The 13115-nt window shown below is 34.7% G+C and overlaps 1 protein-coding gene across 1 annotated transcript; it reads left to right on the top strand.

The window, feature by feature from the left end:
• The first annotated feature begins 3821 nt into the window (after window positions 1-3821).
• Window positions 3822-6588, top strand: LOC143577246 (uncharacterized). Its single transcript, XM_077061132.1, has 5 exons — window positions 3822-4504; window positions 5169-5290; window positions 5370-5410; window positions 5482-5580; window positions 5660-6588. The coding sequence occupies exons 1-5, from the start codon at window positions 4000-4002 to the stop codon at window positions 5808-5810; spliced, it is 918 nt and encodes a 305-aa protein (XP_076917247.1). The 5' UTR covers window positions 3822-3999; the 3' UTR covers window positions 5811-6588.
• Window positions 6589-13115: the final 6527 nt, after the last annotated feature.

Here is a 13115-nt window from a genome sequence, read left to right as displayed (position 1 = left end):
AATGGCAGTGATTATACTTTGCCCTTGCTTATGACACAATACTTTTCCAAAAAGTTATAGGATATTTAGATAAGTTGAAAGTTGTAAGGGGAATAAGTCGTAAGTTTCACTTTTGTAACTTGTAACTTATGCCAATAAGTTATAAGGAGATTGAAAGGAATCTCAAACACCCCATAAAATGGAAGACAAATTGATGGGCTTACCTTCAACTAACTAAATTTTGACTAAAGGTGGACAAAGCGGGTTTTTTCAGAATCGGTTCTGGATATGGTCGAGTTTTAACCAACTTTTGGTCGGGTTGGGTCAAGTCTGGGTTTTGACCGGGTAGAGGTGAAACTGGTTCCGGTGGGTCCGGTTGGTTACGAGATGGGTTCATGTATGGCTTTTATAAGAAACTGAAACGTAGTTTGTACCCGCGGATCGGGTTCGAAACCGGGATGCCCACTTCTGATTTAAGAGAAATTTTCACTTGAAAGAAAACGTAGTATTGATTATGTTTGACAGCTGCATTTATTAATTATTATTAGTGCTAGCCATTTCTTTTGGTTTTTATGTGGGAGTCTTGGGCACCAGGTAAGGGTGTGCATGGGTCGGTTTGGGGCGGTTTTGAGCCAAACCCATAACCATAACCGATATGTCGGTTAATGAATAACCATAACCATAACCGACCCGTTATGGCGGTTATGGTTAATCGGTTTTGTAGGTTATAGTGAGCGGTTATGGGTCGGTTAACCGTAACCATAAAAATGTAATTGGTCTTAAAAGTTTGGTACTGATTATTACAAAAAACAACATGACATATTCTAACAAAGTATATAATCGTTAATATTAATACCAAATATTAAAAAGAATGACATTATATAATCAAACAATGAATTTAACTTCATTTGATAAAAAAAATGTCGAACCAAAAACATCAAAATGATATAATCCAACAACATGCTTGGTGGAAGTTAATCCCAAACATATTGTAGGTTAAATAAATAGGTCGGTTCGGTTATGGCGGTTTTGGAATTATCTTTAACCAAAACCGACCCATATTTGACGGTTTTTAAAATTTCATTAAACCGACCCACCGGTTATGTCGGTTATCGGTTAAATCGGTTCGGTTATGTCGGTTATGGTTCGGTTAAACGGTTATGGAGGTTAAGTTGCTCACCCCTAGCACCAGGTATGCTCTTTCTTTCCTTGTTATGTTTTAGTTATTTTAGAGTGCTAGTTGTAGTCCATGGTTGAATGTTTGATGTGTACAGAATGAGTATTAACGATCGAGTTTAGTTAATTTGATACTACAAACTCGTGGAACACATTTTGATAGATATAGTATTTAAAGCATATGAGTCATACATAGTACGGTACTATGGTACTATGGTGGTCACATGTTTTGTCTGTCTAAAAGTGTTATGACTTATGATAAATTGTTACAATGCCATTCAAAGTAAACGGTGTCTGTCTAAAAGTGGTTATAAAGTAGTTTGTACCCGCGGACGTGTTCAAAACCGGGTTTTATGCCCACTTCTGATTTAAGAGAAATATTCACAAGCGTAGTATTGATCATGTTGGCCAAATGAGTGAAGCTGCATGTATTATGAGTACTAGGCTGCTAGCCATCTCTTTTGGCTTTTATGTGGGAGTCTTGCGCACCTGGATGCTCTTTCTTTCCTTGTTATGTTTTAGTTGTTTTAGAGTGCAAGTTTTAGTCCATGGTTGAATGCCTGATGTGTACATAATGAGTATTAACGACCGAATTTAGTACATTTGAAACTACAAACTCGTGGAACACATTTGGAATCAAAATGTTTTGATAGATCTAGTCTAGTATATAAAGCATATGAGTCATACATAGTACGGTACTACGGTGGTCACATGTTTTGTCTGTCTAAAAGTGGTTATAATAAATTGTTACAATGCCATTCAAAGTAAATGGTGCCTAAAAGTGTTAATAAAAAAACCACAAAAGCCTAATTTGATTAGTGAGACAGATTAAATAGAGGGGAAACTGGCAATAAGTGATGATTTTTAATATCTTTCATAAGTCTAGTGGTTGTTCATATTCGGATATCAGAAGTTTTGGATATTGAAAATATCAGACATCCGAAAATTCATATATCCCGGACATTTTAGGTTCGGAATTTCGGATAATTAGGATTCGGTTTTGAATTCAGATGTTTCTCGCACTCTTACATAAACCACATATTTACTAAACTTCATATAAAAACTAAGCGTAATTCGAATTTCATGTATTTAATGTCATCTTAAAGATACACAAATCTGATTTATTAAAAGCGGGCAATCGGAGAGGTAGATAAAGCGGGAATTTAAGATATTCGGTTTTGGACGTTTTTAGATATGTTCTTTACATGTCGTTACTCACACTAATTTTATTGAATTTAATCTAATCAAGCCTTATACCTTTATTACTCGAGCAAGATCATCATAACAAGAAAATCGTTACGAGCAAAATTAGTTCAAGCTTTTAACAAACTATTTTCAAGCAAGTTATGATTCCCTTCTTGGGTTAACATATAACAACACTATTCCATGGTTATATAGCCCCCATATAGGTGGAATAACTTTCGCTTTGTCAAACGCATTAAATCTGTACTTTTTAATGCCTAAGGATTAATATGGTTAGATTCAGAATCTTGAAGGATCAGAAACGAAAATAAAAGTGGACCAAAATGCTTTGGAATTTGGTGGTCCCCTCTAATTCACTTTTCGGAAATGCATGAAATCGGCTATATAGTACATCCACGTGGCCCAATAGGGACCGCCAATTATTATGTCTACGTGGAGTATCAAGGGCATCAACTTTTTTTATTTTGAAGAGTCGTGTAACGCAATTATTCAAGAAAATTGCCCCGACCCCTTAAGTCCACGAAGAATTTCATTTTATATATTTGACTAGAATATGGTGTCTATTTTCTTTTATAAATTTTTTGTTGATTATGAAGATCTTTTTTATATATTAAGTTGTTATTTATAGAAAATTACCAAACTAGTTAAGTTGACCAACTTTTTTACTAAAAACAACCCCTTGAGCAAAAAAAAAAAATCAAAACCCTAACCACCGGGTAAGCCCAAAAAGGCGTTGGCTAAACTTCCTAACCATCGACTAAACATTAAAATAAAAGCCCATAGCTTCCGTCTGAGGCTCTGAATCCTGATTTCCAGTGTCTAGTTTATAAATTTTATTTTCGTATTATTTATCAGTTATGGTCAACTCGACCTTTATGAGGTCTATAAAAGGTTGTAAATCATAATTTTTTTCTTACGCTAACAAACTTTCCATGCACATTTCTATAAAGACGTAAAGTCACACATCCAACATAAATTTGAAAGAGTGAAAGCTAATTAGATATTTAAATTATTGTTTTTCTTCTAGCGAATTATATCTGTATCATTTTAACCAGCTGATACGTTATAAAAAACCAGTTTACCAGTACAAAGATAAAAATAGATATATCCTTAGTTTTTCAATCAACTTTAATACTCTTTGCATGGCTTACTTTAAATCCAACTAATTCATCAAATTTCATTTTTCTTTTGTCGTTGTTGGGATTATAAACTAACGTATTATAAATACAACAACGATATAAGCATTAGGATTTAATTTCTTCACATATGATAACATAATTTGTGAAAATTTTAGGGTTTAAGCATTGTATTTTTATTTTTAAAAACCATTAATTAAAACGAAGACAAACTTATAACAAGCCAACCAGCTCAGGACCAAAAATGTAGTCCTTGATGAACACGTAACCACATCACCAACCACACCCTCGTGTTTCTCACCTGCGTGTCACATCTTATAACAGCCGTTGATCTTCCAAAATAAAACCAATCCAACGGACCACACAACCCAATAACTCATCTATACACTCCACCGCCATTACAAAAATATTATTATTATTCTCACTATAATAATATCGCCGCCGGGAAATGGTGACACCTCCATAATAATATCCCATCCCTCCGCCCGTCCGCCGCCTCTCTGTAATGCTCGCCGGCGTCATTTCCTCACGTCCTGCTCACTACAATCTACCGGCACGTCACCGTCACATCCCGTCAGATGCCACTTTTCCGATCAAACTACTACTCCCGGCGCCAGAGCTCACCGGCCTCAGGCGGCGTGTTAATTATCATTCTTCAACTATTGAGTTAAACTTCTCTGTTTCGGATATATGGCATGCTATTCTACCAGCCGGAAATAATAACGGGAATAATAATATTCTCCGGCCGGCTGGTGAAGGCTCGTGGAACGTGGCGTGGGATGTGCGTCCGGCGCGGTGGCTTCACCGGCCTTATACGGCATGGCTACTGTTTGGAATCTGTGCTTGCTTGGCGGCGCCGCCGGTGGTGGAGATAAGCGGCGAGCCGCCGGTGGAGATTGGCGGTACCGGCTCCGAGCCGGTTGGAGCTGTTGATAGCAAAATGAATTCCAATTGTATCACTAATAATAATAATAATGTTTCTGAAAGCTCAATAAATTATAGAATAACAGGTTTGTGGTTCTTTATGATTTTAATTACGTTTAATTGCAATTGTTGTTCATCTGCTGTATGTAGGTTTGTAAACCTAGTTTCATCAAATTTTGTTAATTATAACAATTTTTTTATATATTTTTATTTAATAGAAGCAGTGTTGTAGAATTCGGCTTAGGTGGCCATGTAGGCTCAGATTCTGGTACTCATTAGTGTTGTAAAAATGGGTCAAACTTTGAGCTAGTCGTCCAACTCGGGCAACCTAGTCAAGTCGGATTTTTGCTGTTTTTCACGTATTTTTTTACCGTTTTTCGGGTTTTTTGAACGGAATTTCGTTGATTTTCACGTAGATTACATGGAAGATGGGTTTAAATGATTACTATGTTTATATTTCTACATTATGAATATCTGTTTTAGAAATGATTTTGTTTTTGAACATGTATCCTTGATTAATATTACTAGTCACGTATTTTTGTCATAAATATTAGTAAACTTATAATATTTGACATATATATAATTTTAGTCTTTATAATTATAAATTACCATGTTTGAGTAGCCCTGCCTAGCCGAATACTTGCAACTCTCTAGTTGACTGAGCTAGCGACGCCTTGTGAATTTTGCAATTTGTTTTCGTACATTTAATGAGACATGACTATATTTTTTAAAATATTATAAGCTTTGTAGGGGTTTCATCTGATGGAAGATGTTTATTCAGAGCAATAGCTCATTTGGTATGCTTGAGAAATGGAGAAGAAGCCCCCAATGATAATAAACAAAGGGAACTTGCCGATGAATTAAGAGCTCAGGTAAATTTTGACCTTTTTATATTAGTCAACTTTCAAAATTCTCGTATCAAGATTTCAAAGTATGACACGTGTATTGCAGGTTGTTAGTGAGCTTGTAAAGAGACGAAAAGATATTGAATGGTATGTTTCTTTTATCGATTTGTTTACCATAATCGTTTCACTATGTCTTATTTTTTTATTATAATGTTAAGGTTTATTGAGGATGATTTTGATCTGTATATCAAGATGATTGAGAAACCTTACATATGGGGTGGAGAACCTGAGTTATTAATGGCTTCTCATGTTCTCAAGTAAGTTTTCACACATTGTTTGCAACCTTTAGTTTCTTTTGCGCTATATGAGTTTGCATAAGTTTCCGTTCGTTTATAGGACCACAATATCAGTCTTCATGCTAGAGGAAACCACCAAAAAATTGTTGCACATTTCAACATATGGTAAAGAGTATGAAAAGGATGACGAGAGTCCAATTAAACTTCTGTTTCATGGGTATGGTCATTATGACATATTGGAAGATATATGACAAATCAATATACCATAAAGTTGTCATAACCGAAAAGCTAATCAATAGAGCTTTGGCCTTTTAAATCGGTTCTTTGCAAAGATTTTCTTGCGTTTTTGTGTAGATTCTTTTACGTTTATCTTAAGTCAACATTTCACTCAACGAGTCAAGAGCGTGATTGCGATCGCGATCAAGCTTTTGAAGGCATTTTGTTTTCAGTTTTGGGTCTCTCTTTTATGCTAGATTAAGCTTAAATGGTAACTTAAGAATAGGCTTTTGTGATTGAGCACAATTAGAATGGAATGTGACATTTATGACTATTAAATTTTATGGGATTTGTCAAGATTATACCATCTTGTTTTTTTGAAATAAAATAGTTCGTGTTTTGTTAACCTGGGTATTGATGGTTTAAGATTTTGAGATTCATGATGTTATTGTAATCGTAGGAATGTTTATGGTTTGGCTAGTCTAGTTTGATGAAATTAGGTTGGTTGGGTTAACCAAATCGTCAAAATGGTTCAATTTAATTAGTGTATATATTATAATTACATATTCAAAAATGGGAAAGATGCTTTATGTATACTTGATGTTATTAATTAGTGTTGTTAGAAGATGGTATGATTCATATGGGGTTTAATTAATGTTGTTGGATGATGGGGTGATTCATATGGGTTGGACTTTGGAGTGTTGTGTTGCTAAGTGTGCCAAAGTTGGGTTTGGTGATGATTCTTTTTGGTCATGGTATATGCTCTTGTTAGATGCTCCTAGAAAGTAGTAACACCAAATCTGACAAATGATAGAAAAATTGAGTTCTAAAAATACTTTTTGCAAAAAGGTTATTTATTTGTATTTAAAACATGCGTGAGAAGGTATTGATGAAGCATTTGGTTGAAACAAATTTTGTAGTGTTTATACTTTATATGGATGTTTTGATTTAATTTGTTAGATTCGGTTGGAGATTGGTATTTACGATTTAGATGTGTAGCGTTTAAAAATTTTATTTGGATCGATTAAATGTCAAGATAGCGGATAAAATACTCTCTCTTGAAAGTAAAATTGTTATTGTATTATTTAATAGGACTAGTTGTTCACTTATGCCATATGGCGGTTTTGTTTTGGTAGGTATTGGTCTGTTACATTAGAGTTTTTCGAAAGAAAAAACCAAAGAAATATAGCTATAATATACCCAAAATGATATCGACACGTGCTTTACATCGATCAAAATCATAGAAACAAACAAAGTTGTGATATGCCCAAAAGGATATAAGCACAAGTTTTACATTAATCAAAAACCATAAAAACAAATATCAATACCGATGTTAGTATCGAACATTGATTCGGTTCGTCACAAAATTTATACTAAACGCTAAGAGAGAAATATATTTTTAGTAAATTGACGTTGTGATTACATTATTAGTTGTTTAGTCTAGTGATGTTTAAAAAAAGGAACCAAAAGGCTTATAGCCTACAAGTATTAGCGATTCAACGTGCATGTATAAGGGATCACATTATACCCGGATAAAGAAAATAGTTGGACCCAAAAAAGACAGAACAATCATTACTGAGTGTACCCAAATTGAATCCAAGGATATCTCTAGGATAGCGACGTAGAATGATCCCCGGGGACCATTGTCGGTATTGCACATGTAGATGTGACTTGTACAATTATAAATTGAACATTTGCAACAAAAGCTAGTAAGAGAATTCCCTTTGCATCAAAATCATGTTCCTTGCTCTCCAACCTTACTCTTTCAACGTTCTCGTCACAATCCTATACTTTCGACAAAACTCATTTTATCCAATATTTACAACAGGATTTTATTTTCTTTAACATCGGAGCCATTTGGTGTCAGAATCCTTTTTTTTTCATTTAAGAGAGTTCAATACGAGAGTAGTAACATCTATGGCGGAAATCATTAACCGGGGAGGATACACCAGTGGAAGAGGAAGAAATCGAAAGCGAAGATGCAGTTAGGGAAGATATGGGATGTGATTTTCTCGTAATAAATAAAAATTTCCTATTGAAAATGAAGGCGCAACAGGAAAAGGAAGCAAGGATGAAGACGGTGTAAGCGAATTTGTTGAGAGCGTCAGTATATATATGCTAGCGTGATCGCTATAATAAGTAAGAATATTGGCTCATCTCAATCAGATCTGTGAATATGTTTGTATCCAGTTTAGGTTTAGAGTTTATGGTTTGGATAGTCTTGTTTTGTCAAAATTAGGTTTTGTGAAACAACAAATTAAACTAGTCAGGTTGGTTGGATCAGCCAAAGTCATCAAAATGGTTCAGTTTAATTAGTGTATATTATAGATTCAAAATAATACATATGCTTTATGTATGCTTAATGTTATTGATTAGTGTTGTTAGAAGATGGTATAATTCATATGGGTTTGGAGTTTGGAGAGTTGTATTGCTAAGTGGGCCACAAGTTAGGTTAGGTGATGATCCTTTTGGTCTTGGTATATGCTTTTGTAACCCTGTTAGATGCACTAGAAAGTAACCTTAAATTTGACACAAAATGAGGTCTGGAAAATCACTTTTCAAAAAAGTTTACATTTGCAACTATTTGTAAGAAGTTATTGATAAAACAATCATTGTTGTTTGGATGATTTGGTTTAATATGATTTAATTTGTTAGATTCTATTCGGGTTTGGTTTTTGCAATTTAGATTTGTAGAATTGTAGCATTTAAACAATTTAACGGATGGAATACTCTAATTCATGACATTAAAATTATTATGTTACTAAGAATAGTTGAATTCCCTTCCCAAATAAGGTGGTTTTGTTTTGATTGGTATCGATTGTTACGTTATGATAATTCCGAATACCAAAAGAAAAAACCAAAATAACAACTATACACTCAAAATGATAACGACACGTGTTTGACATCGATCGAAACCATAAAAACAAATATCAATACCGATGTTCGTATCGGTCCTATCGGACATTGGTTCGGTTTGTTACAAAAGTTATATCAGAACGTAGAGAAAGAAAAGTTAAACACACGTTTGTATTTAGTTTTCTAAAAAAAGGACGTGACTAAACATCAAAGTATATACATTCTATTTCAACGTATAAAAAACTTTAATGATTTAACTTTATATATAAAAAAGGTCTTTTGTAGCCAAACTTAAACACGAGTTAAAAAAAAAAGTTTACTTTCAAAGACCTTTGTGTTTTAATTAATGTTCCAATTTAATAAAGACCTTTTGTGTTTTATTTTATAAGGAATTAAGGAGCTATCAGTAAAATGCTCAAGTGCAAAATCCATCTGATATATTGATTTGTTTAATCTTCTATTCTTCATTGAAATCCCGCTAAGAGGATAATATTATTGAATTGTCATGTAAATCAAGAAATAACTAAGCATAAAATATTGGTTAAACGGCTCCTGCGATTTAAGAGATGAAATAAAGAACAATGTTCCTACAGTCCTACCTATTTGACTAGATCAGCGTAGTGTAAAAGAAGGAAAAAAAATACATTTTTAGGATTTATCAAACTTAATCACAAGAAAAATAAACTTTCTTAAGGATATAATAGACTTAAATCAAAAGAAAAAAATGAAAGAACTTAATATTTTACCCAAGCCTAGGTGACACTAAATACTTGTCCCATGTACTTCAAAAGATGTTGCTAGTTGCTTTAAAGAAAACTATTGATATATATTTGTAATAAACTGACGTTGTGTTTGCATTATTAGTTGTTGAATCTAGTGATTTGTTATACAAAATAGAACCAAAAGGTTTTTTAGCTTACATGATCAGTGTGTGTATATAATGTATCAATTATACCCAGATAAAGACAAAACGTGGTCTGAAATAGACAGCTAACAACTATTATCAAGTGGACCCCCTCAAATCGTACCTACGAATATCTCCTGGATAGCGATGTCGAAGTTTAGCACATGTAGATGAATATATATTGAACATTTGCAACAATTCTAACAAGGGAATTCCCTTTACAACGTAACTATGTTTCTTACTCTCCAACCATACTCCCTCGAAATTATTGTATGAATCCTATACTTTTGATAAAAACTCGTATTATCCAATACTTACAATAGGCTAGTATTTGCTTTAATATTGGTGTCACCCGGTGTCAGAATCTAGCTTTTTATTAAGAGAGAGTTAAGTGAGAGTAGTGATAGTTGTGGCATAAATAAGTAACCGATTAGATGATGGAATACCTGTGGAAGAAAAGGATAGAAATAGAAACCGAAGACGAAATCAAGGAAGAGTTTGGATGTGATTTTCTCGTGAGAAATAAAGAGTTCCTATTGAAAATGAAGGCTCAACAATAAAAGGAAGCAATGATGAAAGCGGTGTAAACGAACTGGTTCAAAACGTCAAGATTCGGTTGCAAATGTTCAAATTATAGAATAACTGGTTTGCCATCTCAAATTATTACGTTTTGTTATTGAATATATCAAATTGCAAACATCCGTTATATCTTTGTAAAGTCTTCTTCCGCGTCACTACAATATTCACAGTATGTCTGACCATCGCACGCGGACGACTAGTCTCTTCCCTACCGTAAACTTGATTGTCATCACTGAAGTAACTGGGCTCATTACGACGGTATGTAGGATCTCTTTGACTTCTAGAAGCGCGACTCTGATCATACTCAGTTCTGCGGGAAGATCCCCGCATGACTGGACAACCTTTGTCACGACTCCTCTCTTATTCCTCTTCCTTGGAATACACTTCAGTTCTAACACTCTCCCACATCGTACTCCGGCGAACTGTTGATGGAGTAGATAGAGATCTCGACAGAGCATCTTCATATGTTAGAGTCCTTGCACGGACTCTTTCCTCACGCAACGTATGTTCGTATTCATCCACAGTCTTCTCTTGTTGTAACTGCAACCATTCTTCACGAGACTTAATTTTTTCAGATATGAGATTTTGGCAGAGAGATCTCGCTGGAGGAGAATTTCCAAATCTGTCTTCCAGATCCAGGTCTGACAAGTCTGGCGAATCTCAGCTGTCACGCGTCCCAAATCATCAGGAGTAGGTCCCGTAGGTGTCATAAGTCCGGCATAACGTTTAGTTACTACCGGAGTTTCCATCGGAACTTGCTGAAATTGACTCATATCAACCAAACGATAAAAAATGTAAAGTTCTAGCAAAAACACGGATGACGCCAATGTGAACAAAAATCTAATTTTTAACTGTCTTTGTTAATGTTTATGGAGAAGGATTTTGATAAGTATATCAAAATGGAGAAACCTAATATATGGGGTGGAAATTCCAAGAGTTACTAATGGCTTCTCATGTTCTCAAAGTAAGTTATTTTTGCACATTGTTTACAACCTGTAGTTTCTTTTACGCTATGTAAGTCTGCACTAATCCGGCTCATTTATAGGACCACGGTATCAGTCTTCATGCTAGAAAGCACCCAAAAACCGTTGCACAACTCAACATATGGTAAAAGAGTATGAAAAGGATGTCAATAATTCAATTAAAGTTCTATTTATGGGTATGATCATTATGGCATATTGGAAAACATATGTTTTTGTGTAGATTCCGTTACATTCATCTCATGTCAACATTTTTGACATCTCAATGGCACGATCGCGATATGCCTTTTGTATGCATTTTGTTGGCATCTATTTTATGCTAGTTTAAGCTTAAATGGTAACTAAAAAATAGACTTGTGTAATTGAACACATTTTGAAGGGATCATGCCTTTTATTATTAATTTTTTATAAGATTTGTCTAGATTATATCTTGTTTCGGGAATATAATGGTTCAGACTTTGTTGACCAAGGAATCAATGGTTTAAGCCTTTAAGGTTTATGATGTCATTATAATTGTAGGGGTGTTTATGGTTTGGTATTGTTCGGGTCTTGTGGACCTGAGAATTGATGGTTTAAGGTTTATGATGCTATTTTAATTATATGAGTGTTTATTGTTTTTTTTATAAACATTAATGCATATATAATAAAACAAAGTGACTCTAGTTAGAAGCTAGACGGCACGAGAGTTCACAAACAAGGAAAAACAAAAAGAAACATATTAACACTACAAGGAGTCAAACCATAACACTAGAAATAGGATCAACACTTCATGTCTCCCAAGAAATCTGCTTGTGCGAGGATCTCGATTTGATCAACTCCACAAATTAACCTTGATATCTTCCAATACGACCTCCTTCGAGAGACGCCTATTGTTAAAAATCTTTGCATTCAACCTCCTTCAAATGTACCCAATAAAGGAATATAAAATTGCAGTTGAAATCCTCTTACCCAAGAGAGAAACCGAATGTGAAGGTACCTTTAGAAGCTGATCAAACGTCCCGAACCCGGTCAGGTCCCAACCACACCACAAAGAGACATCCCTCCAGACCTCTTTAGCCCGAACACAGTCAAGGAAAACGTGTACCAAAGATCCAGCCTTCAAAGAACAAGTACAAACCTCAGGAATCGAAGTCATGCCTCTAAGATTTAAATTAAGCGCAACCGAGATTCTATTTAATAGTAGACTCCAGACGAAACAATTTAATTTAACAGGTAACCAACTTTCCCACGTGCATGTACTAACAGAGTCAGAACCATATTACTTGGCAGCCATAAGTCTTCTCAAATCCTGGACTGAGAAAATATTTGAACCCTTGCTACACCATCTCCAACTATCAACCTTACCCGAATGAAACGGATATAGGACCGCCATCTCCTTTAGATTAGCAACTTCCACAAGAACCTCCGCGGATAATCTAGATTTAGACCAGACCCAAACCGTTTCTACCGCTCCCGACCCGTTTGTCACCACTCGATCACACACAAGGCAAGTTTTGAATCGAAGTTTTGAATCGCTCCCGATGGTTTGGTTAGTCTGCTTTTTTTGAATTAGGTTTTGATAAACGATAAATTAAACTAGCTATGTTGGTTAGATCAGCCAAAACAATCAAAATGGTTTGGTTTAACTAGTTTGTATTATTACACGTTTAAAAATAATGAAGATGCTTTATGTATAGTCAATTAATGTTGTTAGAAGACAGAACGATGGGATTATTCATTTTTTCATAACGGCAAATGTTGCATTTTCACTCACTACTTGTTCCTAAACTACACCAAATATTACTCTTTGCTTGGGATTGAACCCAAAACCTCCAATCTAGGAGGTTTGTACCTCTATCATGCGAGTAGTTCTGTCGGTTGCAAGAAAACATTCGAGTATTGTAGATTTCTTTGACAATGTAACTTTTGTGTTCCTTGTAAAAGAAAGGTTATCCTTGAAGAAACTAAGAGTAACTTTTTCAAAAGGTATCCGTAGTGGGAAGTAGGCTAAATTATGAGATTTATCTTACACGGCCCTAAAC

Source organism: Bidens hawaiensis, unplaced genomic scaffold, assembly GCF_021521415.1.
Source record: "Bidens hawaiensis isolate Kalapana, Puna unplaced genomic scaffold, B.hawaiensis_p1.1 tig00028495_1, whole genome shotgun sequence".
Taxonomy (NCBI): Eukaryota; Viridiplantae; Streptophyta; class Magnoliopsida; order Asterales; family Asteraceae; genus Bidens; species Bidens hawaiensis.
Note: the sequence above shows the minus strand (reverse complement) of the source record. Positions and strands in the feature narration are given on the sequence as shown.

Coding starts and splice junctions, on each gene's coding strand:
- LOC143577246 (XM_077061132.1), top strand. CDS start 4,000: ATGCTCGCCGGCGTCATTTCCTCACGTCCTGCTCACTACAATCTACCG. Junction 4,505..5,168: donor AATAAATTATAGAATAACAG/GTTTGTGGTTCT, acceptor TAAGCTTTGTAG/GGGTTTCATCTGATGGAAGA. Junction 5,581..5,659: donor ATGGCTTCTCATGTTCTCAA/GTAAGTTTTCAC, acceptor GTTCGTTTATAG/GACCACAATATCAGTCTTCA.